Below are 27,320 nucleotides of genomic sequence, written 5' to 3' on the forward strand. Positions count from 1 at the left end.
AAACTAATGATGTACTGTATGCTGGCTAACTGAATTAAAATAAAATAAATTAACTCTATTTCCATATACTTTCAATGAATAATCCAAAAATGAAAGCAAGAAAATAATCCCATTTACAATAACATTAAAAAGAGTAAAATAGAGGGGTGCCTGGGTGGCTCAGTTGGTTGAGCTCTTGATTTCTTCAGCTCAGGTCATGATCTCAGGGTTCTGGGATCAAGCCCCACATGCGGCTCCGTGCTCAGTGGGGAGTCTGTTCGAGGATTTCTCTCCCTCTGCCCTTCCCCCGCTTGCACACTGTCTGTAAAATAAAATCTTAAAAAAAGAATAAAATAGGAATAAATAAAGCAGAAGGACAAAACTAGAGAAGACCTAAATAAATGGTAACAAATTCCATGTTTATAGATTGGAAGATTCAATGTTAAGATGGCAGTGCAGTATTTCCAAATTGAGCTACAGATCCAACATAGTCTCTTCCAAAAATCAGGGTGGCTTTTTATAGAAATTGACAATCCTATCCTAAAATTCGAATGGATATTTAAGGGACCCAGAATAGCCCAATCTTGAAAAAGAACAAAGTTGGAATAAAGAAAGTGGGATATTGGGGTACCTGGGTGGCTTAGTTGGTCGACTCTTGATTTTGGCTCAGATGATCTCACGGTCCTGAAATTGAGTCTAATGTCGGGGTCTGCACTGGAGTGTGGAGCCTGCTTGGGATTCTCTCCCCCTCTCCCTCTGCCCCTCCCTGCTTGCACTCTTTCTCTTTAAAAAAAAAAAAAAAAAAGAAAGAAAGAAAAGAAAGTGGGATACTGGCATAGGGAATCTATCTATCTATGTCAATAGAGTAGAGCTGAGTTTCCAGAAATAAACTCTCATATGTATAGTCATTTGTCTTTCAACAAGAGGGCCAAGACCATTCAGTGGATAAAGAGTAGTGTTTTTAACAAATGGTGCTGGGCCAACTGGAGCATCATTCAAAAAAACAAAAAAAAAACCCCTAAGTTGGAGCACCTCCTCCTATTATACATAAAAATGAACTCAAAATGGATCATAGATCTAAATGTAAAAGCGAAAGAACTCTTAGAAGAAAACATAGTAAACATTCATGACCTTGTATAGGACAGACCTTCTTAGATACAACACCACCAAAAGCACAAGTGAGAAAAGAAAAAGTAGATAAACTGGACTTAAAATAAAAACTTCTGTGCTGAAAAATAAACCATCAAAAAAAATGTTAACGCATAGAAGGGGGGAAAGATGTGCACATAATAAAACTTAAAAGACTTATACTCAAAATGTATAAAGAACTCTTACGACTCAGCAGTAAAAAGACAACCCATTTAAAAAATGGGCAAAGGATCTGTTTTAGTCCATTCTGGCTGCTATAACAAAATACCACAGACTGGGTAGCTTATGAACAACAGAAATGTATTTCTCACAGTTCTGCCAGCGTGGCAATTTGGGGCCCTCTTCCAGGTTGCAGACTTCTCATTATATCCTTTCATATGGCAGAAGGGATGAGGGAACTCTGGTACCCCACCCCCCCTCCTTTTTTTAACAGGCACTAACCCATTTATGAGGACTCTGCCCTCATGACATGTTGCCTCCCAAGGCCTCAACTCCTAATACCATTATATTTGGTATGAGGTCTTTCAACAGAAGAATTTTGGGGAGACAAACATTCAGACCGCAGCAGGAGCTGCATAGACAGTTCTCCAAATATACAAATGGCCAAAAGCAAGTGGAAAGATGCTCAGTATCACTAGACATCAAAAACATGCAAAACCACAACGACAGAACACATCACAGTTACTAGGTAGTCCATAATCGGAGGGATCAGATACTAACAGGTGTTGGTGAGGATATAGAGAAATTGGAACTCTCAGACACTGCCGAGTGGAATAAAAAGTAGCTGCTTTGGAAAACAGTTTCACAGGTCTTCAAAATGGCAGAGTTATCACGAGACACAGCAATTGCACTCTCAAGAGAAATGAAAACATACGTATGTATAAAAATTAGTACACTGTGCTTAGCAGTTTTCTTATAGCCATATAATGGAAACAGCCATCCACTGAGGAATGGCTAAAGTAGGGTACATCCATACAATGGAATATTTAGAAATAAAAGTAATGAATACTGATACATACAATATGGATGAATTCAAAAATATTATAGAAGCCAGTCACAAAACACAAAGTATGATTCCTTTTATATGAGTATCCAGAATAGGCAAATCTGTGGAGATAAAGTAATTAGTGGTTGCCTAGGGCTGAAGGGTTGGGGAGATAGAGGAGGGACTGCTAATAGATAGGTTTCTTTGGGGGATGATAAAAATCTAAAATCGATTGTGGTGATGGTTGCACAACTTCATGAATATACTAAAAAATCACGGAATTGTACACTTTTAAGTGGGTGAACTGAATGGTTTGGGAATTATTTCTCAATAAAAGTGTTAATTAAAAAACTGGAGAAATAGTGAAGTTGCAGATTATATTTGGGTTAGGTTCTAAAATCACAGCATAGCATAAAAAACAAATATATCCAAAAGTCATCATGTAGCAGAGCTAGAACAAAACCCATAGCAGCCAATCAGTATTTCCTCTTGTAATGGAGAACTTTGTTATTTGTTTGAACACAAATGAAGTTCTACTAGTTGCCTTTATTAAGAGGCTGTGTTGAATAAAAAATACGATAGCTTGTTTTATGACAGGCACTCTAAATGAGGCAGACTAGGGAGCTACTGGGTACATATTCCCATCTCAGCTAATATGGGTATAAATAAAATTGTATGGTTACTGGAATTACCTGCAGTATGAAAGTTTTCCCTTTTTTCTGTGCCAAGCGCACTTTGATTTTTTTTATTTTTTTGAGAGAGAACACGAACAGGGGAAGGGGTAGAGGGGGAGGGAGAGAGACTCTTAAGCAGGCTCCACACTGAGCGTGAAGCCCCGTGTGGAGCTTGATCTCACCCTGAGATCATGGCCTGAGCCGAAACCAAGAGTTGGATGCTTAACTGAGCCACCCAGGCGCTCTGATTTTGTGTATTTTTAATGTTAGCATGATTAAATCCTAATATATACTCAAGCACTTTTGTAATTTATGAAATCCATATAAATGTGTTAATTCTGGAATTACCCTTGTATCAATTAGGATTATACTCTGCTATATTTAATAGCAAGTAACAGAAGCTTAAACAGGTAAAGATTCTTTCACATAAATAAATTGTGAAATAGACACTCCAGGACTGAGAGGCACCTCCTGTCATCAGCGACCCAGGCTCCTGGTGTTGTGTCTCACTTTTCCATCAGTTGCTTCATGGTCACAAGATTGCTGCTGGAGTACAAGCTATCACATCCCAGCCTGAAGAAGGAACCCTGCATTCAGGGAAAAGGCAAAGGGACAGGACTTTCCTATCCAAAGAAAGCAGGAAAAATATTTTTTAGCTGCTCACATTGACACATAATTTTACTGGTAAGGGGAAGGCGATGTTGAATAAAAGACTAGAAAATGCTACAACTCTGGGAAAAAAACTTTTTTTTTTTTAATAATTAGAGTATTCTTACTGTGTTCTTATTATTAGATTCTGAAAAGAAATTGTCTCTCCTATCAGAGGAACAAGAAGCCACAAGCACTTTAGTAGAAACCATCAGGCAGAGTATTCAACATAATGATGTTCTTAAACCCATCAGTCTACTTTCACAGCTAATAAAGCCAGACATGAAAAGACAAAGGTAAGAATCCAGTTTTTGCTTCATGCCACTCAAGATAATTTCATGTTTATTATTTTTAAAATATCTGTAGTTGTAAATGTTCATACTTGAGCAAACATTACAAAAGTTGTGTGTGGAGGAATAAATTTTAGGAAGTCATTCATTCATGTCTAAAATGTAGTCTTTGGGAAACATTACTGCTCTTCACCGGCCACCTTCTATGAATTTGTTAGCAGTGACGTTATACATACGTACTACTTGTTCAGGCCCTGTCATACCTGCACGTCTTATCTTTTATTTTCTTGTGGGACATTAAAAAAAAAAACCTGTTTAGGAATAGAAGCAATTTAGGAAAGCAATGGAAACAGTAAATTACAAAGGCTATGGAGCTTTCCTGATCCTCTTACTCTTGTCGGCTAACAGGCTTCGATCAGTGCTCATCCCAGTCTCAATATAGGTGAATTTTGCAGGGGAAACTTCAGAAAAGGTGGCATAATAAATGCTACCAAATACTAACAGTTTCCAGATCCTCTACAAGTTTCTTTCATCATGGCATCTTTGAAGATAACCTCAGAAGTGATAGAGCGTGAACTGATGATGAAAATGAATGGATCCTTTTGTAATCTCAACAGTTGAGATAGAGATGACCTTCACAGTCTAAAGAGCAGCTAGTTTCAAGCATCTGTAGTTTAAAGGGAGGAAGGAAAATGAGAGATATGTTACAACTTATGAAGCTTCTAAACAAAGCTATATATGAAGCATTATCAGAATTAGCATTACTCTGTAATGTTTTTTGTGTTAAGTACTCGGAAATCAGTTCATTTCTTCAGCTTTCCTTTATTTTTAACTGAGCTATGAAGCTCATTTTTAAGGTTTAATTTGTGACACTTTTATGTTCACAAACCAAATATAGTTTATCCTTTATTATTGGGTTAGATAGTAAAGAGACCACACCACTTTTCAGTGTCCAAGGGTTTTAGACCCCTAAAAAATGAGAGGAGACTGCTTTTGCAAATTTTAATTGCAAAGTAGAGTTAAAACAGTTACCTGTTATAGTTGTCCCTTGAGTGACCTCCTCATGCAATTGATAATCTGTGTATAATTTTTGACTACCCCGAAACTTAATAGCTGTTGACCAGAAGTCCTAACAATAACATAAATAATGTTCTTACAATAAAGTTACTAGAGAAAATACCTTTACAGTACTCTGCTGTATAGGGGAAAATAAACCAACATACAGGTGGACCCATGAAATTCAATCCCATGTTGTCCAAGGTCAACTGTATTTATATTGTTAAAATATTATAGAAGTTAAAATAAGCCACTTAGTGTTTAGTCTTATGTCCATAGCTTTTTCATTTGAAATAGAAATTCAAAGTAAGTTGCAAAGAGTAGCACAGAATTCACCATACTTTTCACCCAACTTCCCCTAAAGGTGACATCTTCTAACTGTAGTGTTATATCAAAACCACGACACAGACATGGATACATTACTGTTAACTAGACTATAGAACATAATCATTTTTCACCATTTTACAAAACCTTCATGTGTGTATTTTTATGCTCTGTGCCCATTAACTTTAAAAACATTTGTTTTATAGGAGTTTATACCGAGAAATCCTCTTCTTATCATTAGTATCTCTTGGAAGAGAGAATATTGACATTGGTAAGTTATTACTAAAGGAGGTTCTTTCATTTTCTAAAGTAATTTACAAAGTTGTAATTGGTATGCTGCCCTTACCTTTCCAAAAATTTCTACTTTTAGATACGCAGTTTATAGATATACATGAAATTACCATTTTTCAACTTAAGACTTAACAAATTGTAACTGCATTTTTGAAAATGTCTTTCAGAGGCTTTTGACAATGAATATGGACTTGCATACAATAATCTATCTACAGAGATTCTTGAAAAGTTGCAGAAAATTGATGCTCCACCAAGTATCAGTATGGAATGGTGCAGGAAGTGTTTTGGAGCGCCTCTCATTTAAATAAGATGTTCACTAGATTTTTGACAAAGCTTGAGGGAATAGATTCATTTGGCAAACATTTAAGGTTTGTTCCAAATGCTAACAATTGATGAAAGGGAAATGAAGTTAACTCTTGGGACAGTATGTAATGAAATGTAATTCGTACACAATCATCTTGCAATGTAAAAATGTTATAAAAATGCCCCAGGGTTAATATCTGAAGGTTTGCAACTTCTGAATGGCTCATCTGCCTCTGCTTGAGAACTGTTCTTGGATCTCTCATTATCTGTAGTTTGATAATGCGAAACTGTATTCATTCTTGGCATTTTGTTTATATTTGAAATTGTTGGCCTTGGGGAATAGCAGTTTAATGTAAACTTGCCTAACCCCAAAACAAATGAAATCTCAATTATAAGAGCAACTCTTTGTGTATGTGTGTATATATGTGTGGCTGTGTAGTATTTGTATGTACAGCCATATTATATTTATTAAAATTCTTAGACTGCGTGTTGCAATACAATTTTCTGAAAGGGGTCTGCAACTATTAATCAAAATTACCTTAAAGTCTGATGACAGCCTTGCCTCTGTTTCTTAATCCATATTATGTATTCTCTTTCTTAGTGGATTTTATCTTGAATATCCAAGATGTTTTCATCCTCCTCCCAATACTATGTTAATTTGCAACAGCTTTTAAGATTGGAATAAATGAGCCAATCACCTAGTTTAAATGCAATTAAATCACCCTCATAATTTACAAAATTGGAACATGCTTAAAATGCTCATGTTGATTTTTTGGACCTGAAATTGTTCAGGTACATGAATTGTTGCTATTGGTCACTTTTAAAAACCTGTGGGATAAACTTGCACTGCGCACAGAAATTTTATTCTTATATATTTAATTTGTATGCTTATTTTTTGTGCATTTGTAAATATTTTAGGATGGATCAATTAAGTCTTAGAATGTTAAAAGCTTCTTGAGCTTCTTGCCAGTAGGTTCAAGAAAATCATGTACCTCACATGCCTGACATTTATCATGTCTTTCATTAAAAACAGCCCTTAGGAACAGTTAAGTTTGCCTTAACTCTCTGCAAGGTTTAAAAAACCAATGGTTATGTGTGCTTTTAGAGTAATTATGCAGATGACTGAATCAGTTCTTAAAAATTTATTTCCAGGTGGTACAGTTAACAGCACAAATCTCCCACCTGGTGTAATCTTTTAAAAATTGTTACTGTACCAGTCTTTCAACATTTCAGGGCTAATCTAACCTATGCAGATTTCAGTTTATTATGAAATTACTGAAAGAACTTGTCAAATTATGTACAACTCTCATTACCTTAAAAATGGATCATTTGCACTATCTCAGAGTATATATTTTTGCAACTTAATACTTGGTACTTAACACTTATTGCCCCAACAAAGTTTGGAATTACCTTGCATAAAAGCTTGAGGATGAATAAAATGCGAAATTGTTTGCTGTGCTTGTCTCCATGACATCTTTAAGTCTCCTGAAATGTGTACAATTCTGACCCTCGTGATTTTTAGAGTTCCAATATTGTTTTTTCACTTCTCGGTAGTCGTCTTTAACTTGAACTAAATTACTTACCAGAGCACTTCCTGGTAATAAGTGTAATGAAGATCTCCTTACACATTTAAGATTTGGTTATACTGTACCCAAGTATACATTTTCTAGTAACTTTTTATAACATTCTAAGTAACTCCGCCATTATACATTGTAAACCTTAGCCTGCTGCTTTCATTTAGAAATAGGGGCTGTTTTGTGTTAAAAGTGCATAACGGCCTTTTCTAGCACCTACCACAGAAAGGGGACCACTAAAAATTTATTGCGAACAAAACCAGGCCAGATATGCAGTCATTATCCATACATTTAGAAAGGTCTAGAATGACTCGTAGCAATGTATGAAACTTAAAAGCCTGAGAACTTCTGCAATCTTTCAAATTAGTCCAGATATTTAGCATTACCTTATACTAGTTTTGGATAGTCTGATTTGATTTTGGCTGCATTTTGTAGATTGTAGCAACCTACGTGGTTAAGACTTAACTATGTAAGCATAAATGACTTCTTTAATTGTGGGAGAGTCAGTTGTTGCTCTTAACTTCATTCTTGGTACAAACTGGTAATGCAGGATTAAACATTCTTACCATTGAAATACTCTCCAGTATCCCTTTTTGAAAAGTAGCTCTCCATCTTAAATCTGCCAGAATTAATAAGGTAGAACAGCCTAGCTCAGCCATTATCTGTCCACTTTAGTGACTGCACTCCTTGAAACAAGAAAGCATAGTGGTGGTGCTCATGCTGTATTAAAATCAACCAGGTACTGGTTAGTACGGTAACTCTGGCCTGTATACCAGACTTGCCTTCCGGCCTTTAAGTTACCCCCTATGACTGCAGCGTTTATTCCTTTTTATTTTGCGTTATCACTTACAAATGCTGCATTTTCCCTTTCTGCCTTTTTGGTTCAATCTTAATTTCTATAACACCAATCGCCAATTACAGTTTTTCATGTTCTGTAAATTTTTAATACCATGTATTAAGAGCAACATGGATCTCCCTTTTGTCTAAGAGTCTTCTCAGCTAGTCCAGTCCGGGGACTGGCATTATTGACATTACCTGGAAACTTACTAGTAATGTAGATTCTGGGGCCACTAATCTTCTGAATCACAATCTACATTTTGGTCAGATCTGCACGTGATTGATAAGCACACCTTTAAGTGCAAGCACAGCTTCAGTCTGTGTTAAAGCAGTTGAAAATTTGACTCACCTGTGGTTAAAACGTATACTCCAGCAAAGAAAGAACTCCCCTTCTTCACCCTTAAAGCCTGATGTGCCTCTTTAAGAGCCTTCTAGTCTGTAAAGGTTAGTTCTAACTGCAGTTTCTATAGAAACTGGACAGGCTACATTAGAAAACGGTATACTTTGTGCATCCCTCATCAATCCAAGTGTTTCTTAAAGGCACAGTGTGAAACCATAACGTGCACGAGGAACAATTCACTAGAGTTGAAAAGCTTTTGTTCATACAATTTGCACTGGTTTTGAAAGCTTTTGTGAACGGTTTTAAAATGTTAACTATGCTTTTAACAAGGTGTCTTTTTTTACCTATGACAAATGTCCATCTTCAGGGCACTTTTCATGTATTGTGTATGATCTTTAAAACTGTATTCCTCAAAATAAAGTGCACGAAGAGGTGCATCGCCCTATCCTTGTACCCCCAGCCGTCCCGCGCCCTTTGCTGAAAGACAGGTCTGCACAGAGCCCTTCCGGAGCCACCGCCCCTCTCAAAGAAACCCCGTACTGGCCATCTCTCCCACTGTTCCGGTGCGGCCTCTGCCTCTCACCTTGAAGGTATCACTTTCAAGTATCTCTAGAACACTTAATACACCACCATACTGCTATATACGAGAGTCCCTTATCTCAGTCTTCTCTCCATTTATCTATGTTTTGTCATCAATGAGAAGTCAATAAAGGGGATTTGATGTCTGATCGTATTTATTTGTCACTCATAGAAAATCTCATTTTTGACTGGACTCAGACTTAGAGGTAGAGGCTCTCAGAGAAGACAGCCTCCGTCTCTTGGCAATCTGTTCCTGGCGTTTTTCTTTGGCCTCCTAAAAAAAACAAAAAAGCAGTTACAGATTGTCTGGCTTAAAAATCCAAAGTCCGGCCTGATTTCCCACCCCCAGTCTTCTTGACTTACCTTCATTCTCTTGGCCAAAAGTTTAGCATATTCTGCAGCCTCTTCCTTATTTTTCTTAGTGCGCTGCTTCTTCAAAGCAATACGCCGCCGTTTGTGCTGGAGGACTCGTGGAGTAACAAGACGCTGAATCTTAGGCGCTTTGGTTCTAGGTTTCTTCCCTGAAAATTCAGATTAATGATTCAAACACTTCTCAAGAATACCCGTGTTCATTAGGATCTACATTTTAAAAACATTACTAACAGGACTACTGTAGGAAAACTTACCTGTATGAGGCCTTTTAAGTCAAATCTAAACTACTGTATAAAAGTAGACTTCCTACCCTGTCAACAGAAAGCCAAGATGGGCTAAATATTCTCAAAATAGAAACTGGTAAGTCCTTCTGAAAAGCGAAGAGATTAACTTTGTCTACTAGGTGCCAGTGTTTTCCTGATTAGCACATTTAATCCTCAAATGGCTCATTAAACTACACCACTAAAGTGGATGTCAACTTCAAGACTGTATGTAAATTTAGGCTACTCTGCTTGGGGGGAAGTCATACCCTAAGCTTTTCTCTACTCAACTTTGATTTCCCTTCCACAGTTATATTGTCTTTGTAGGGTATATTTTGTACTCTTAAGACACAGGAGCATTAGTTTAAAGCTGTATTAACTGTGCCTGTGTAACTGATCTATGAAAACGAAGCTCTATCTGCACCACTACCCTAACCACGCTGTGAAATCCCATTTACGCTTGCATCTGGTATTTGCCAAGGCAGATCCTGCCAACCTGGGGGAACAAAACCATTAACATCAAAATGTGCAGCAGTGTTCAGAGTATCTTTCACTTAGCCTGTGTGCTCTGTAAGTCCCAAATCCTATGGATTATAGATCTGCTTTGGAGCAGATGTCTCTTTAGATGTAATCATTTGAGTTTGTAGACACCTGGTGAAAGTAACAAATAGCTCAAATATTCTAGAACTAAGTAATTGCTCAGCTTTTGCGAAAAGTCAAACACCTTAATTATAAAGATATAAGAACCCATGCTATAAACACCTGTTAACCAGAACACTTACTACACTGATACTGCCAGTGGTGTTGATGTTGGCCAATTGCCATGTATCTGCCATTTCTTTCTTTTTTTAAAAAAGATTTTATTTGAGAGACAGAGGAGGACAGAGTACAAGCAGGGAGGAGAGGGAGAAGCGCGCTCCCTGCAGAGCAAGGAGCCTGCTGTGGGGCTCGATCCCAGGACATGGGATCATGACCTGAGCTGAAGGCAGACACTTAATCGACTGAGCCACCCAGGTGCCCCTGCCGTTTTTTTTTTTTTTTTTTTTTAAGTGTAAACCACAGGAGAGTAACTTGTCCTTTTATACTATATCACCGACACTTAAAATAGTACCTCGCACATAGGTGGTTCAGATGTTTGGAGTGACCCATGAGCACTCGCTATATGCCAGGTGTAGGTTTTAGGTTTTTAAGACACCGGCGCCAAAACCCAATCAGTTTTTTTCACATTTGTCAGGAAAACCCAACCTGAACGGACATGCTCTTTACTCCACATAATGGAAATAAATATTCATACACTTTACTAAGAAATAGCCATGTCACAGAACACTGCTGCCTCACCAGTGATGGGTCATGTTCCCTAACAAACCACATTATCTACTATATACCATCTCAAAATATTAAAACTCCAAAACCCCAAACACCCGTTCCTAGGATTTTGAATAAGGTACTTTTGTTCTTATGTCCACAACTCCTACTACTGCTATCCACATCTCAGATTAAGAAATGAGGGCCTGGACTTAACGGCAACTTCAGTTGATGAAAGCATTACTTCGTCTGTAAACAAACAGAAGCTCTAATATGTAAAGAGAGCAAAAGTGGATGGGAAGTCAGCACGTTCAACCACAGTCCCAGAATTTTCTATCATTTTCCGAACTCCTAACCCAAAGTAATGAGCTTTAGGTCTGCTAAGTTATCTCCAGATAAGCATACATGAGTAGCTCAGGGAAAATTTCAAGTAAAATTGTAATACTCTAGAGAAGCATCAGATACAAGGATTAGTAACAAGGGCCCATCTTGACCCTCTTCCCAGTATTTTCCTAAAATACTTAAAACTCCTGCTAAATACATAATAGGTGGACTTTCTAATATGTGCACAAGATGCTACAGACAAATAAAATTAAGCAAACCCTAAATGGCGTAATTTCCCCTACCTTCTTTGTTTAGGGGCTTTCTCACAACATACTGGCGGACATCATCTTCTTTAGAGAGATTGAAAAGTTTGCGGATTCTGCTGGCTCTTTTTGGCCCCAGGCGACGAGGCACAGTAGTATCAGTGAGTCCAGGAATATCCTTCTCCCCTAAAAGAACAAAGTGATCAGACCTTTTAATTCCACAACTTTTTTACAAACAAGAACCGTTAATTACTATTTATGCATTGCTAAAGAAACAAGTCCAATGGTCAAATTGTGGATGCTGCAAGTGAAAATGAAAAAGCATTTGGGTAATCAGCCTTTAAATCAATGTAAACAAACAACTCAAGAACACAAGTAAACCTCACCTTTTTTTACAATGACCAAGTTGAGAACGCTGAGATTGGCATCCACAATGCAACCCCGAACGGATTTGCGCTTTCTCTCTCCAGTCCGCCTTGGTCTATAGCAGGAATGCCCCTTACTCAGCAGCAGGCGGACACGACCATGGGTCAAAACACCCTGCTTCATGGGGAAGCCCTGTTTGTCATTGCCACCACTGATTCGGACCACATAACCCTGCAAAGTACGACACGTTGTAAAATAAAGGATTATAGCCCTTAAATCCTAGGAAGTGTACTAAAACAATTTGAAATTTACAGTTTTCTCTGGTTACTAAATTTTGTCTATATCTTCAATTTGCCAAGATTAGCAAATTCCTTTCAAGTCCTATTTCTAACCTATGTTTTACTAGATTTAACAGTTCCAGCGAGGGAAAGATTGTTAAGAAACCAAAGTACAAACAAGCTACCAAACAGAACAACCCTTGTTAGCACTTTTTAAAGAACTTTTTTAAAGATTTTATTTATTTGACAGAGAGAGACACAGCGAGAGAGGGAACACAAGCAGGGGGGAGTGGGAGAGGGAGAAGCAGGCCTCCCGTGGAGCAAGGAGCCTGATGTGGGGCTCGATCCCAGGGCCCTGGGATCATGACCTGAGCCGAAGGAGATGCTTAATGACTGAGCCACCCAGGCGCCCCTTAAAAGAACTTTATTTTCCCCTTTGATGTACACAGAACCCTGCAAGGTGATAGCTCTCAAGAGACATGTGGAAGTAACCCAAGCAAGGTCAGAAGACAGAACCCGGAGTAGTTCCTACTCCGCTACATACACCAATTACCAATAGCGTTGACTATTTCTTCAACAGCTAAATACAATTTGATTCAGTAACCAACCTTCCATTCTTCACCCAGAGCATCAGCAGCAACTTCTGTGGCCATACGCTTCTCATAAAAGGTACGAAGTTTGCGTTCATCGTCTACTTCAATGAGTTTCTGGCAGCCAGTAGCTGGGAAAGAGATGTTCAGCTAAGAATTAAAGTGGGGGGGGGGGGAGAAGAGCTTTAGAAAACCGCAGAACCACCAGAAAGCCTTTTATGTAACCCCCAGACGAGGAGCAGATACCTTGACATGTCGGTTTGGTTAAAGCATGTGTACGCATAGTAACGCACAAGCACCGCACTAATAATCGGGCTAAGTTTTCGTCAAGCCTCGCGGAAGGACCCCGGGGACGAAGGGCCCTCCGCAGCCTTTCAGCTTGTCAGAGCAAAGAGCCCGACCCGCGGGCCGCCAACTGGGCAGCAGGGCCACATCTGCCGGGCTGGGCGTGAGGACGCCAACATGGCGCTCCCCGCCCGCCGCGCCTCCAGCTGTAATCGCTCGCCATCCGCTCTCCCAGGGACCCCTGGACCCGAGAGCGGCAAGCTTTCTCCCGCCTCAGACCCTTCTCCACCTAGAGCTAGGACTCTGGAGAGGTAGGACTGTGACAATGCGATGCTCTGGGGCTCGGCCCACCTTCCCCCCAGTCCATTTCAGAAGCCTCCACCACTTCCTACCTTCATCCTGAAGCAGCCTACCGCCTCCGAGGCGCCACGAAAAAGAGGCCCGACTTCCGCTTAGCCCACGTCTCATAGGCACTTCTAGTTCTCGCGAGATAAGCGGACGGCTGGGATAGCGGAAGTGAGCGCCGGTGGGCGGTACTTCCGGAGCCGGGGCTAATTAGCATAGAGAGGTAGGCTCGGCGGGCCGTGAGTAACCCGTTACGCCGCGCAAGCTTGTTTCGGAAGGTCGGATCCTCGGGCGGTTCGTGTGTCCCGCACTGTCCAGAGCCAGGGTGGAGTTGGTCCAGATCACTCTGCCTTTGCTGGTACCATAGAAGGGCAGGACCGGAGTTCAGTTCTCTTGCCCTCTCCTGTACCTTATACACCGTCTGAAGATTTTTAGTTCTTTTTAGTTCAGAAGCTTGCCCTGCTCTCGTTCCGGCTGTTCGCAGCAGGACGCCGTGAAAGCCGTGATTTGTTTTTCTGCCTGTCCTCTAACTGCTCTGCCGTCATCGTCGTTCTGTCCCAGAATAACACCTTCCCTTTCGCTCAGGCCAATAACCACAATTACCCTAACTCCGGGCCACCATCCGTGCGTCCTAAATGGTCTCCCTGGTTTGTGTCTTGCCTCTGGATCTTTTTACAACGCAAAATTACATCGCTCTTGCTGGAAATGCACCATTTCCCATAGCAGTTAAATACTTTCCAGTCTCCTGTCCCTGACCTCAAACTCCACAAATACACCTGTTGTCATTTGTCAATATCATGTAGGTCGTTCAGATTAGAGGTCCCAAGAAAAGCCTTTGCTGTCCACGCTACCTAAAATAAAATAGTATCCCACATTTTATCTCTGGTAGAGCACTGTTTTCCTTTCTCATACTTAATGATACATAAATGGTATGTTTATGGTCTATGCCCTCTTCTAAATGATAAATGATAAATCCTGTCTAAACTTCACTATGGAGCACTTAGGACACAGCAAAGTGCATGGCACATAAAAAATAAGCACTCAGTAAATATTTGTTAAATTATCACAACCCCAGCTCTGATAGGTATTAGCCTATTACAGTGTGGTAGTATGGAACCAGCCAGTAGAGGGAGAATAAGTGAATGTATTATAGTAAATCTTGAATCCGCAGTGATGCAACTCTTAATAGTACACAAGACATGAGAAAGTGCATTTGATAGTCCTCCAGAACATGCCTGGGAAGACAAGAATGGGAACCCAGGTGGTCTAACTCTGAAGCCCACACTCAGTATTCTGAAGGAAGGAACGTTTATTGTCTCTTATTTACTCAATATTTTTTTTCACGAAGTAAAAACTCCTGCATTTCATGTAAACAGTAATTTACCTTCCAAGATGATTACATCCCATCTTCCACTTCAGTATCACAAAGATTTGAGTTTAGGCCTGTTTCACATTCAAAATTTAAAGTCTACTAAATCCTGTTTGATCATCTAGTATTAATGTATAGAATGTTGGTGAAATGACACATTCAAAACCTGTGGAGGTTTTTGGTAACGAGGTGAAATTGATATAACAAAATTAATCATTTTTAGGTAAACAAGTCATTGGCGTTTAGTACATTGACAACGTTGTGCATCCACCACCTCTATGTAGTTCCAAAAGGAAATCGTGTCCCCATTGAACAGTTGCTCCCCATTCCCCTTTTCCTGCACCCAGTGGCAACCACAGTCTGAGTTCTGTCCCTATGGATTTACATCTTCTGTAATGGAATTATACAATATGTGACCTTCATGTTTAGCTTACGTTTTTGAAGTTCATCCACATTGTAGCATTTATCAATACTTCATTCCTTTTTATGATTGAATGATATTCCACTATATGTATAGAATATAATTTGTTTATTCATTCATTCATCCACTGATGGACATTTGGGCCATTTCCAACTTTTAACTGGTGAGTAGCGCTAGTGCATTTGAGTACCTGTTTAATTCTTTGGGGTATATACCTAAAAGTGGAATCACTGGGTCGTATTCTGTGTTTAACTACTGGAAGAACTGCCAAACTGTTTTCACAGCTACTGAGCCATTTTACATTCCCACCAGCAATGAGTGTTTCCATTTCTCCACATCCTAGCCACACTTGTTATTTTGTTATTTTCTTTTTTTTATTATATCCATCCTAGTGGGTGTGAAGTGGTACCTCATTGTGGTTTTGATTTGCATTTCCCTAATCACGAACGATGGTAAGCATCTTTTCATTTACCTGTTGGCCTTTTGTATATCTTCCTTGGAAAAATAGGAAACTATTCAAGTACTTTGCCCAATTATGTTTTTTAGCTCTAATTGTTTTCATTGAAGTAGTAGTAATAGTGAGTTAATGTGAGACAAAGTAAAATCCAGGACTACTCAGATTTTTCTTCTTTTTATGTATTTTTTTATTGTGGTAAAAAACAAAATTTACCATCTTAATCACTTCTAAGTATACAGCTCAGTAGTGTTAAATATAATCGCAGGGGCACCTGGGTGGCTCAGTTGCTTAAGCGTCTGACTCTTGATTTCAGCTCCGGTCATGATCTTAGGGTTGTGAGATCGAGCCTCGCACGTTGGTCTTTGTGCTGAGTGTGGAGCCTACTTAAGATTCTCTCTCTTTCTCTCCCTCTCCCACTTGCTCATGTGAGCTCTTTGTCTCTTTCAAATAAATAAACCTTTAGAAATATGTATATAATCACATTGTTGTGAAACAGATCCTCAAAACTTTTTCATCTTGCAAAACTGGAACTCTATAACCATTAAACAACTCCTCCTCCTCCCCACCCCACCCCTGGTAACCACCATTCTACTTTGTTTATATAAAGTATCTCAAGTAGTCAGATTCATAGAAATGGAATCATAGATATGGAATCGTATCTTTTTGTGATTGCTTATTTCACTTAACAATGTCTTCAGGGACGCCTGGGTGGCTCAGTTGGTTAAGCGTCTGCCTTCGGCTCAGGGCATGATCCCAGGGTCCCGGGATTGAGTCCCATATCGGGCTCCCTGCTCAGCGGAGAGCCTGCTTCTCCCTCTCCCTCTGTTGCTCCCCCTGCTTGTGCTCTCTCTCTTTCTCTGATAAATAAATAAATAAAATATTTAAAAAAAACACGTCTTCAAAATTCATTCTTGTAGCATGTAGAAGCCTTCCTTTTTAAAGCTGAGGAATATTCCTTTGTATCTATATACCACATTTTGTTCATTCATCTGTTGATGAGTATTTGGGTTACTTCCACCGCTTAGCTGCTATGGATAATACTGCTATGGCAGGTGAGAATTCTACCACTGAACCACCAATGTGTGAATAATGCTGCTATGAACATATATGTGCATATACCTGCTTAAGCCCCTGCTTTCAATTCTTTTGGATATATACCCAGAAGTGGGATTGCTAGATCATATAGCAGTTCTGTTTTTAATTTTTTTTAAGATTTTTATTTATTTCAGACAGAGAGCACAATCGAGGTGGGGGAGGGACAGGGAGAAGCAGACTCCCCACTGAGCAGGGAGTCCCATGCTGGCTCGATCCCAGGACCCCAAGATCATGACCTGAGCTGAAGGCAGAAGCTTAACCGACTGAGCCACCTGGGCGCAACTATTTTTAATTTTTTGAGGAAACTCTGTACTATTTTTCAGAACGGTCACACCATTTTATAATCTCATTAGTAGTATACAAGGGTTGCTTGCTTACTCATTTTGAATTAGCATGTCTTGTTGAGTTGTAAGAGTTCTTTGCATATTCAATATTACACCTTTCTTAGATATATGATGTGCAAATATTTTCTCCCATTCTGTAGGTATCTCCACTTTCTTGATAATGTCTTTTGATGTACAAGAGTTTTTTAATTTTAATGAAGTCCAATTTATCTTTTTTTTTCCTCTATGATCATGCTTTTGGTGTTATATCCGAGACAAATCCATTGCCAAATCCAAAGTCAAGATGATTTACCCCTATATTTTTTTTTTAAAGATTTTTACTTATTTGAGAGAGAGAGAGCATGAGTAGGGAGGAGGGGCAGAAGCAGAGGAAGAAGCAGAGTCCCCACTGAGTAGGGAGCCTGACATGAGGCTGTATTCCAGGACCCTGGAATTATGACCTAAGCGGAAGGCAGGTAAGTATCACCTGAGCCACCCAGGAGCCCTGTGTTTTCTTTCAAGAACTGTATGGCTTGAGTTCTTATATTTAGGTTGTTGGTCCATTTTGAGTTAACTTGTTAATATGGTGTGAGGTAGTGAATCCAACTTTATTCTTTCACATGTAGATATCCAGCTGTTCCACCACCATTTTTTAATGAGACTATTCTTTCCTTCACTGAATGATCTTAGCACCCTTGTTGAAAATCAGATGGCCATAAATGTATGAGTTTATGAGTCTGGACTCTCAATTCTATTCCATTGGTCTGTATGTCCATCCTTATGCTAGTATCCTGCTGTTTTGATTTGTAGCTTTGTAGTAAGTTTCAGAATTCAGGAAGTCTGAGTCCTTGATTTGGTGGTTCTTTTCAAGATTGTCTTAGCTCTTTGGGATGCCTTATAATTCCATATGAATTTTATGCCTGTTTATACAAAATATGCCCCCTTGGAATTTTGAGAGAGATTACATTTAATCTATGGATCAGTTTTACCATCTTTACAACATTGAGTTTTCCAATTCATAACACACAATGTCTTTCTATTCATTTAGGTCTTCTTAAATTTATTTCAGCGATGTTTTGTGGTTTTCAGCTTGCAAGTCTTTTACCTCCTTGATTAATTTTATTCGTAGGTATTTTATTCTTTGGGATTATTTTCTTAAATTTCCTTTTCAGATTGTTCATTGCTGGTGTGTAGAAACATAACTGATTTTTGTGCGTTCATCTTATTTCCCAAGACTGCTGAATTTATTAGTTTTCTTGTGGAGTCTTTGGCATCTTCTATTTATGATCATGTCATCTGTGAATAGAGATAGTTTTACCTCTTTCTTTTCAGTTTGAGTGCTATTCATTCATTCATTCCTAATTGCTCTGCCAAGACCTTCCAGTACAATGTCAACTAGCAGCGTTGAAAGCAGACATCCTGTGTATGTAGTCTTGTCAGTTTTAGAATCACCTGAAAACTTTTGAGGAATAGAAACAATAGCTGGGATTCCAACTCTGTTTTCTATTTGGTCTTTTTTTTTTTTCCTCAATAGTAAAGCTGGGATTATAAAAGCTTCTCTTGGAAGTCAACTGAAAGCTTTTCAGTGATAAACGTCTAGCGCTTGTGTACTTCCTGATGCATAAATGGCTCACACTAACCTTTGCCCTGAAATTTGTCATCGCTCCCAAGAGGCTTGGCTGTTTCTATATTTAATTGCACTGTCTGGTGTGTGACATGCAATCTTTTGCATACATGGCAACCTTTTGTTTCAATACTGCATCACAATAATTTTAAGAATATGGTCAACAACAAATGGCGATCCAAAGTATGCAAAATTGAACTTCATGACACTGCTCTTTCAAGTACTTCAGTTGCATTAAGAAGCAAATGAATAGGGAACTGTCCGGGAGAGAATGGTCACAACTTACCTCTCAGCCTTGTGGCTGGTAAAATCACTTGGCACTGATTTAAGACTGGTTTTGATGTTGAAATGCTGAACTAGAAAGGAATGTGAGTCTTAGAATTAAGAAAACATGGTACATTGCAGTAAAAAAAAGAATGAGGAATATCTCTAGAAAATACATAGCCTGGTTTCCCAGATGTTTTTGAGTGAGAAAAGTTACTTTTTTTTTAATAAGAAAGGGAATGATAAAATAGAGATGTGTTTGTTAATTGATTACCTAATTAAAGTGGTTACTTTTACCAAGGGGCAGTAGGGTAGAGGTGTTAGCAATGACAACAGAACGTCCCTGGCTGTGGAGGCATGGATTGGCCTGGCTCCTGCCAGATCCCTGGGTGGGCTGGCTGGCTCTCTGACCATGGCTAGAGGGGCCGGAGCCAAGGATAGGGCCCTTTCAGGAGCTCCAGGTCATAGACAGGAAGATCTCCTGCCAGGTCTTTGTGTCAGCAGGACTGTTCACAGGCTGCTGCTGAGATGGGCTGGAGTCCAGTTCCAGGGCTGTTTCAAAATCTGCAGTTTGACCAAGTCTGACAGGCTTACTTCCAGGGGCTCCTGGATCCCAGCCAAGAGTGTCTTGGAGCCCGTTCATAGGCCACCTCAGGGTTTGCAGCCAGGACTGAGGTCCCTATGGCTGTTACCCAAGGCACCGGTAGGTATGACTCCCCCCAAGTCCTTTAGCATATGGTGCTGCTGACAGAACCAAAGCCAGATGGGTCTGTAGCCAAGTCGTCAGGGCTACAGAGCTGTTTCTGCATCTGTGCCCATGACCATGGTTGGCGAGCCAGCAGCCTCGGTGCGGGCCTGCCTTCTCAAAACAACTCGCCTTGGTCTTGGCCTGCATCAGGGTTCCACAGCCTACCTGGATCTCGAGGCTCCACCAAAGGCATTTTTGTCCCTGGTTGGATGCCAAATTATTGTTGTCGGGGGTATAGATATGAGCAAGGGATGTCTTTTTTTTTTTTTTTTTTAAAGATTTTGTTTATTTATTTGAGACAGAATGAGAGAGAGAGAGCACGAGAGGGAAGAGGGTCAGAGGGAGAAGCAGACTCCCTGCTGAGCAGGGAGCCTGATACGGGGCTCAATCCCAGGACCCCGGGATCATGACCTGAGCTGAAGGTAGATGCTTAACCAACTGAGCCACCCAAGCAACCCTAAGCAAGGGATATCTTATTTGGCCATCTTGCTGACATTTGTACTTTAAATATTCCTTTTATAAAGGTTTGACTTCTGTGTAAATGTTGTATATATTTTTAAAAATAAAAGGATTTTTTAAATCATAAAATTTAATCTAAACAGAAACAAATTAACAATCAAATTGAAATATAGTCAGATAAGAAATTTCAAGAAACTTTTGAATACAGTATTCTGTGTATTCCTGGTGGGGGATATATTCTAAGGACTAAAAGAAGTGCAAGAAGGTCTTAAATTTTACTTAGTAAATTTGTTAATGATAGTTGTATTAGTCTCATAATTCTGAAACTATGTTGTATATATTGTAAGATATAGAGCCAATAAATCCATTGATGTCTTGGGAACCAGGATTTTCACTGTGGGATATGTAAATGTAGAAAAAGTATAGAATCTTGTGGAGTTAGATTTGAATTGGAGGTATCAGTATGCACTCATATACACACAGTGTGTGTGAATGGGGGAATGGGGAAGGGAAAAGGAAGGGGAAAGAAAAGATATTTTGAAACAACTGGTAAAATTTAAATATGGATAGTGTATTAGAATGTATTACTTCAATAATGTTAAGTTTTAGGTATGGTGTGATATTGAGGCTATGTGGCAGAATAGCCTTATTCTTAGGAAGTGCATGCTGAAGTATTCAGAGATGAAATATCATGTAATTTACTTTCAAATGGCTCAGGAAAAATATATACATAAATAATATATATAATATATATACACCAAAGGGTATATATATGGGGGAAGTGGAAGCAAATATAAAAATATTAAATGGGGGGGGTGCCTGGGTGGCTCAAATCAGTTAAGGATCTGACTCTTGATTTCGGCTTAGGTCATGATCTCAGGGTCAAGAAGTCAGGCTCCTTGCTCAGTTGGGTGGGGATGGGGATCTACTTGGATTCTCTTTCTCCCTCTCCCTCTGCCCCTCCCCCAGCCCATGCATGCGCATGTGTGCACATTCTCTTTCTCTTTCTCTTTCCCTAAAATAAATAAATCTTTTAAAAAAATGGTTAATTTTCACTTCATTCTTTCAAATTTTCTTTGGTTTTGACATTTTTCAATGCAAACAAAAAGTTAAGAAATGAAGAGATTCAAGGGGTAGAATGCACAGAACTTTATATCTAATAGAAGCGGGAGCGGAGGGACAGCTATATCAGGAATGGCACCTGGATTTCTGCCTTGTCACAGGATGTCATCCCTGAGATGGGGAGCTTTGAAAGAAGGGCAGGCATACAGAGAGTGACGAGACTTCTGCTTTGGACACACCGAGTGTGAAGTGTCTGTGGGATACACGGGTGGAAACATCCGACAGGCTGTTGGACATACAGGTTTGGAGGCTGAGTGACCGTGAAAATGGCGAGCTTTGAGTTGGGGGCCTCTGTTAATCTGCTAGAGCTGCCATAACAAAATACCACAGACTAGGTGGTTAAACAGCAGAAATTTATTTTCTTACAATTCTGGGGCTAGAAGTCTGAGAACCAACGTGTTGGCAGGATTGGTTTCTTCTGAGGCCTCACTCCCTGGCTTGTGGATGGCCTTCTCTCTGTGTCTTCAATGGTCTTTCCTCCATGTGGGTCTGCGTCCTAATCTCTTCCCCAGTCATATTAAATTAGAGCCCATCTTGGGGCGCCGGGGGGGCTCAGTCGTTAAGTGTCTGCCTTCAGCTCAGTTCATGATCCCAGGGTCCTGGGATCAAGCCCTGCATCGGGCTCCCTGCTCGGCGGGGAGTCTGCTTCTCCCTCTCCCACTCCCCCTGCTTGTGTTCCCTCTCTCGCTGTGTCTCTCTCTGTCAAATAAATAAATAAAATCTTAAAAAAAAATTAGGGCCCATCTTGAAGACCTCATTTTAATTGAATTAACTCATTAAAGACCCTATCTCAAACTAGTCACATTCTGAAGTACTGGAGTTAGGACTTCAACTTAAGAATGGGGGTCAGGGGCACAATTCATCCTATAACAGGGCCTGAAGGTAGTCTCGCGACCAGGAGAAACCTGACCAAACAGAATACTTTTTATGTTCAGTAGTGTTAAGTTAAAGTAATCCCCAAGAACAATCAGTAAAAGTAAAATTTCCCCTAACTCACTGGTAAATGAGTTTTTCAAGTGGTGTTTGGAAAAAGGGATATTTTCCAAAGGGAGGCATAAATAGAGAAAGGAAGAGAAGTAGTAAGGGAGGAAATGAGTTTGTGCATTTTGGTAAGCTGTCTCCTATTTGGCCCAAGTCAAGGAAACAGGAAAAAAGAAAGATCATTTTAGGCACAAAAAAACAAAATTTCAAGGGCAATTTCTACTTGTAGGAAGAAACTAATTTTAAACATGCCCCACTGTGTTTGGGAAAGGAAGTGAAATCAAAGAAATGAAGTTAGGAAAACTCCTTGGCATTCTTTCTGTAACTATATCCAGGAGCAAGAATTAGAATGGATTCCTCACCCACTTGGGTCAGGGACTAAGGGATGTTTTTGCAGAGTTGTGGCAAATAAGCTCGGCATATATTTATGAAATATTTGGTGGTGGGAAGGAAGGAACAGGAATGACAGGAAAGGTACAAGAATGAAGCTGGCTTTTTGTTTATTTGTTTGTTTTAATCAAATCAAGTCACTATATTAGGGCAATCGTTTTGTCCCATGTGTTTTCATTCCTTCATAGCTGTGTGAACTTGGACGACTTACTTGCTCTCTCTGTGTCTTAGTTTCCCCATCTGTAAAATGGTGGTAATACCTTTCTTCTAGAGTTCTTGTCAGGGATAAATGAACTTGCAAGTGAAAGAGTTAAACAGTTCTTGGTGCACAGCAGACTCTCGATGGAGGTTAGCAATCCTCCTCATCCCTACACCACATCATCATCACGGTCAATAGCCAGGTCCCTCTGATTTTGTTCGTGTCCTTCCTGCTGCCGGCAATGCCTTCCTTTCTCCTCTCCATCTCCTTTAAGTTGTGCTGCTTTGGGAGTCTTTCCCTGAGCATGTGAACCCATGGTGACCTCACTACAAGATAAAAATGGAAGTCTGAACTGGGGGCTGAGGTGTAATGAATGGATTGATTCAGATGGTGGACAGCCATGGGGAGAGTCTTCAATAACATCATTTAACAAACACATGCTGAGCACCTATTTTATGTCAGAACCAAGCTAGGCGCAGGAGATACAGAGATGGAAAAGGATGGGCCTCCTTTTCAGGGTCCCAGGGTCCTGGGATCAAGTCCCGGCATGGAGCCCTCACATAGATGCTCCCCCCCATCAACAACTCCCTTCTCAGCGGGGAGTCTGCTTCTCCCTCTGCCCTTTACCCCACTTGTGTGCGCGCGCTCTCTCTCTCTCTCTCTCTCTCTCTCTCGCTGGCTCTCGCTCTTGCTCTTGCTCTCACCTTCTCTCAAATAAATAAATCTTTTTTAAAAATCTTTTTAAAAAAATACACAAGCAGACAAAGTTGTAGCGGGGCTATTTAAAAGGTTCAATAATGTAGCAAAAGGCATACAATCTAAGTGTCTGGATCATTCCCAACAGCCTAAAAACAGGCTGAATATCTCCTAGCTCTAAAAAGTCTCATTTTGACCCACCGCCTCCCTCTGGCTGCCAGTTCTTTGCAGAGTCCCAACCCCTTATTGAAAAGCTGTAAATAATGGTGCTATCAGTTAACTGTTTTTGTCCTCCTAAAATTCATATTGAAATCCTACCCTCCCAGTGTGATGATATTGAGAGGTGGGGCCTTTGGGAGGTGATTAGGGTGGACTTCTCATGAATAAGATCAGTGTTGTGTTTTTGTTTTTTTTTTAAGATTGTATTTATTTATTTGAGAAAGAGCCAGGGGTGGGGGGCAAAGGCAGAGGGAGAAGCAGACTCCTGGCTGAGCAGGGAGCCTGATGTAGGACTCGATCCCAGGACCCCCAGGGTTCACAACCTGAGCCAAAGGTAGACACAGCCTACTGAGCCACCCAGGTGCCCAAGGATCAGAGTTCTCATAAAAGAGTCCCCCCAAAAGCTCCCTTGCCCCTTTGGCTAGCGAGGACACAGCAAGAAGTCTATGAGGATAGTCTGGTGAGGCTCTGAATCTGCCCGAGCCTTGATCTTGGACCTCCTGGACTCTGGAACTGTAGGAAAGAAATTTCTCTCGTTTCTAAGCCTCTCAGTCTATGGATTTTTGTTATAGCAGTTCAAACAGACTATACAGATAAATTGCTACACTTCTTATTTCCACTTTTTCACCTCACATTCCTTCTTTTCAATAAAAAAAATGCTTAAAATTTTAAAAATTACGGAAAAGTATATAGCTTTCTCACCCCATCTTCCAGTTCCACCTCACACCATCCAGTTATTTAGTAGTATTAGTTTGTTGATACATTCAGAGGTTGTTTTTTTGGTGGTACAAATGTATCCCATCTTCCTTTTTATTTTTTATTTTATTTTTTATTTTTTTTTTAAAGATTTTATTTATTTATTTGAGAGAGAGAGAGAGAGAAACAGCATGAGAGGGGAGAAGGTCAGAGGGAGAAGCAGGCTCCCCGCTGAGTGGGGAGCCCGATGTGGGACTCGATCCCAGGACTCTGGGATCATGACCTGAGCCGAAGGCAGTCGCTTAACCAACTGAGCCACCCAGGCGCCCCGCCATCTTCCTTTTTAATATAAATGACAACACGCCATATATGTCATGCTGCCCTTTTTTGTTTTGCCCTTAACAATACATCATAGGGAACTTTCTCTTTTAACACATAAAGAGCTTCCTCATTGCCTTTACTGGTCTCCTCCTTGTTGACTTTTTTTTTTAAAGAATACCTTTTTTTTTTTTTTAAGATTTCCTAGTTGACATTTAAGTTGTTTCCAGTCCATTACTATTACAAAGAAAGCAGCGATTACACAGCGACCCTGCCGGCAAGTCATTTCCCATGTCTGGAAGTAAAAGCGGTAAATGACTAGAAGTCGATATGCCTGGTCTGGCGTACAACAGTTGTAATTTTGATAGATCCGGCTAAGTTGTTCTCCATAGGGCTGTCACCTTTCACGCTCCCACTAGCAATCAGCAAAGGACCTGCTCCGCTGAAGGCTTGGCCAGTGTCCTGGCACCTTGCACCTTGCGGGCTGTAGGCTGCGGGGAACCCAGCCAGGAGGCGGGCCGCGGGGGAAACACAGCTCTAGGGGTCTCTCTGGGCCCTCTGCCTCGCTAGGAGCTAGGAGCACATGCCTTCTCCCGGCTGAGCTCGGGAACCCCCTTCCCCCACCCCACCCCACCCCCAAGGCGCTTGGGGCAGAGGAGAGGCGGTGCTTCCTGCACAATCCCCTCTGACTTCCAATGTTCCACGCTCCCGGCCAGAGCCTTCTCGGCTTCTTTTTCCCTCTCCCTCCCCTCTTTCTTCCCCTACTGCCTCCATTTCCCTAAGGGAGGGTTCCCCACTTCGCAACACACCCTAGTGATACGGCAAGCGCAAGCTGGGCAGATCGAGCGGCAGAATGTTCTAAGAAATCACTTCGCCCAGATGTCCAGGGACAGACAGGCAGAGGTCTGATGACCAGAGCCCCAGCGCCGGCCGTGTGGTTCTGATGGACCAGCAAGAGCGAGTGGCTCTCAAGCCTGAAGAACTTTCTGCCACCTTGCGGAAGAACAACACCACATTCTCTAGCAAAACCAGTGCTGAAAGGACTCAGGAGGAACTGGCTGAAGGAAACCTTGATCCTCCTTCTAACGACAGTGCTCGGCCTAAAGGAGAGCACATTTATGAATGGAGAGCAGCTATACTTGGCCCACTAGGTTCTATCTATGAAAGTGGGGTGTTTTTTCTGGATATCACCTTTTCATCCTATTACCCATTTTAAGGTAGCAGTGGTTACTTTCTGCATCAGAATCTGTACAACAACTGGAGTCCTGCTTGGATTATTTCAAAGGTTTTGCTGTCACTCTGTTCTCATTTGACACACGGCGTCCCTATGGATCCTCTGGTCCAAAGCATAGCCTCTCAGTATCTGACTAACAGAGCAGAACACGATGGGAGAGCCAGACAGAAGAGCAAGAGCGAGGCGGCATAATTCGTAATTTGTATGCGGTGTGAAGGAGCCCAAGGATTCTTCTCGCTGTGCCGCATATTTTATAGCTTTTCCAGGACAGCCTTCTCTGTGTGTGTTGTACTGACTCCACCCACTCCCTGATTTTGTCCTTTGGAGACTGGAAGACTCCCCCGAGAGATATATGCTGGCCTCAAGAGTAGAACTTTGTAGCTGTAGTTAGGTTTGCCACACCTACTTGCAAGTCTTGCTTCTTTGGGATATCAGAATGTATTTTGTGGAGTACTAAGGATACTGATCCTGAAGTCCCCCGGATAGCATAGTGCCTAATTCATTATCTATATAAAGTTATAAAAGTAGCCAGAGAGGACTAGGAATTAGGTCATTTCTATAAAACCCAGATCTATTTGAGTGTATGGTTCATGCTATTGTGAAAAATGTTTTAGCTTTCACTTTGTCAGTTTGTAAGGAGAGGCTTTCCTTTTACCCTTTGCAGCTCAGACAGCACCTGATGGATCATCTCGGACACAATAAACATGCTCCTGAAAAAATAAAAAGTAAAGTCTTGGCAGGTGTTACCACACTTCGGGATTTTGTCAGTCTGATAGATGAAATAGCTGTTAGTTTAACGTAGTTATAATTTACAGCTCTATTACTATGAATCAAGCATCTTTTTATATATTCTTCTATTCCATCTTTTACCATTTTCCCCCCATTGGATTATTAGCTGTTTATGTAAGGGAAATTGGCCCTGCATAAAAGTTCTACATGTTTTCCCAATGTGTATCATTTTCTTTTTTTCTCCCTCTCTCCTTTCCTTTTTTAAGCAGCTTTATTGAAATATAATTCACATACTGTACGATTCATCCATTGAAGGTATGCAATTCAATATTAAAAAAATATATCCCAGAGTTGTGCAACTATCACCACAATCTAATTGTGAAGTATTTTTCTCGCCCCAAAAGGAAACCCCATACCACATAGTAGTCATTTCCCATCTCTATTTTTCCCAAACTACCCCACGCCCCAGCCCTAGACAACCACTCATCTATTTCTGTCACTATACGTTGGCCAATTCCGACATTTCGTGTAAATGGAATCACACAATAGGTGGCTTGGG

The 27,320-nt window shown here is 40.5% G+C and overlaps 2 protein-coding genes and 1 pseudogene across 5 annotated transcripts in view; 2 read left to right on the plus strand and 1 right to left on the minus strand.

Annotated features, from left to right (window-relative positions):
- Window positions 1–9,183, plus strand: part of DENND4C (DENN domain containing 4C) — a 136,891-nt gene extending 127,708 nt beyond the window's left edge. For all 4 annotated transcript variants that reach the window (XM_028107238.2, XM_028107241.2, XM_088019019.1 and 1 more), the window contains 3 exons: window positions 3,581–3,731; window positions 5,312–5,376; window positions 5,564–9,183. In XM_028107238.2, the coding sequence (XP_027963039.1) occupies window positions 3,581–3,731; window positions 5,312–5,376; window positions 5,564–5,700 (353 nt within the window). In that variant the 3' untranslated portion in view covers window positions 5,701–9,183. The remainder of the gene's footprint in view (window positions 1–3,580; window positions 3,732–5,311; window positions 5,377–5,563) is intronic.
- RPS6 (ribosomal protein S6) lies at window positions 9,162–13,542 on the minus strand. Its single transcript, XM_028107242.2, has 6 exons — window positions 13,465–13,542; window positions 12,806–12,937; window positions 11,940–12,150; window positions 11,593–11,739; window positions 9,393–9,550; window positions 9,162–9,303 (listed from the first exon to the last, which is right to left on the minus strand). The coding sequence occupies exons 1-6, from the start codon at window positions 13,468–13,470 to the stop codon at window positions 9,208–9,210; spliced, it is 750 nt and encodes a 249-aa protein (XP_027963043.1). The 5' UTR covers window positions 13,471–13,542; the 3' UTR covers window positions 9,162–9,207.
- Window positions 13,543–19,793: 6,251 nt separating this feature from the next.
- LOC148162383 (ubiquitin-conjugating enzyme E2 E3 pseudogene) lies at window positions 19,794–26,224 on the plus strand (annotated as a pseudogene).
- Window positions 26,225–27,320: the final 1,096 nt, after the last annotated feature.

Source organism: Eumetopias jubatus, unplaced genomic scaffold, assembly GCF_037043125.1.
Source record: "Eumetopias jubatus isolate StellerSeaLion01/CBP00866 unplaced genomic scaffold, mEumJub1_p1.0 scaffold_15, whole genome shotgun sequence".
Classification (NCBI taxonomy): domain Eukaryota; kingdom Metazoa; phylum Chordata; class Mammalia; order Carnivora; family Otariidae; genus Eumetopias; species Eumetopias jubatus.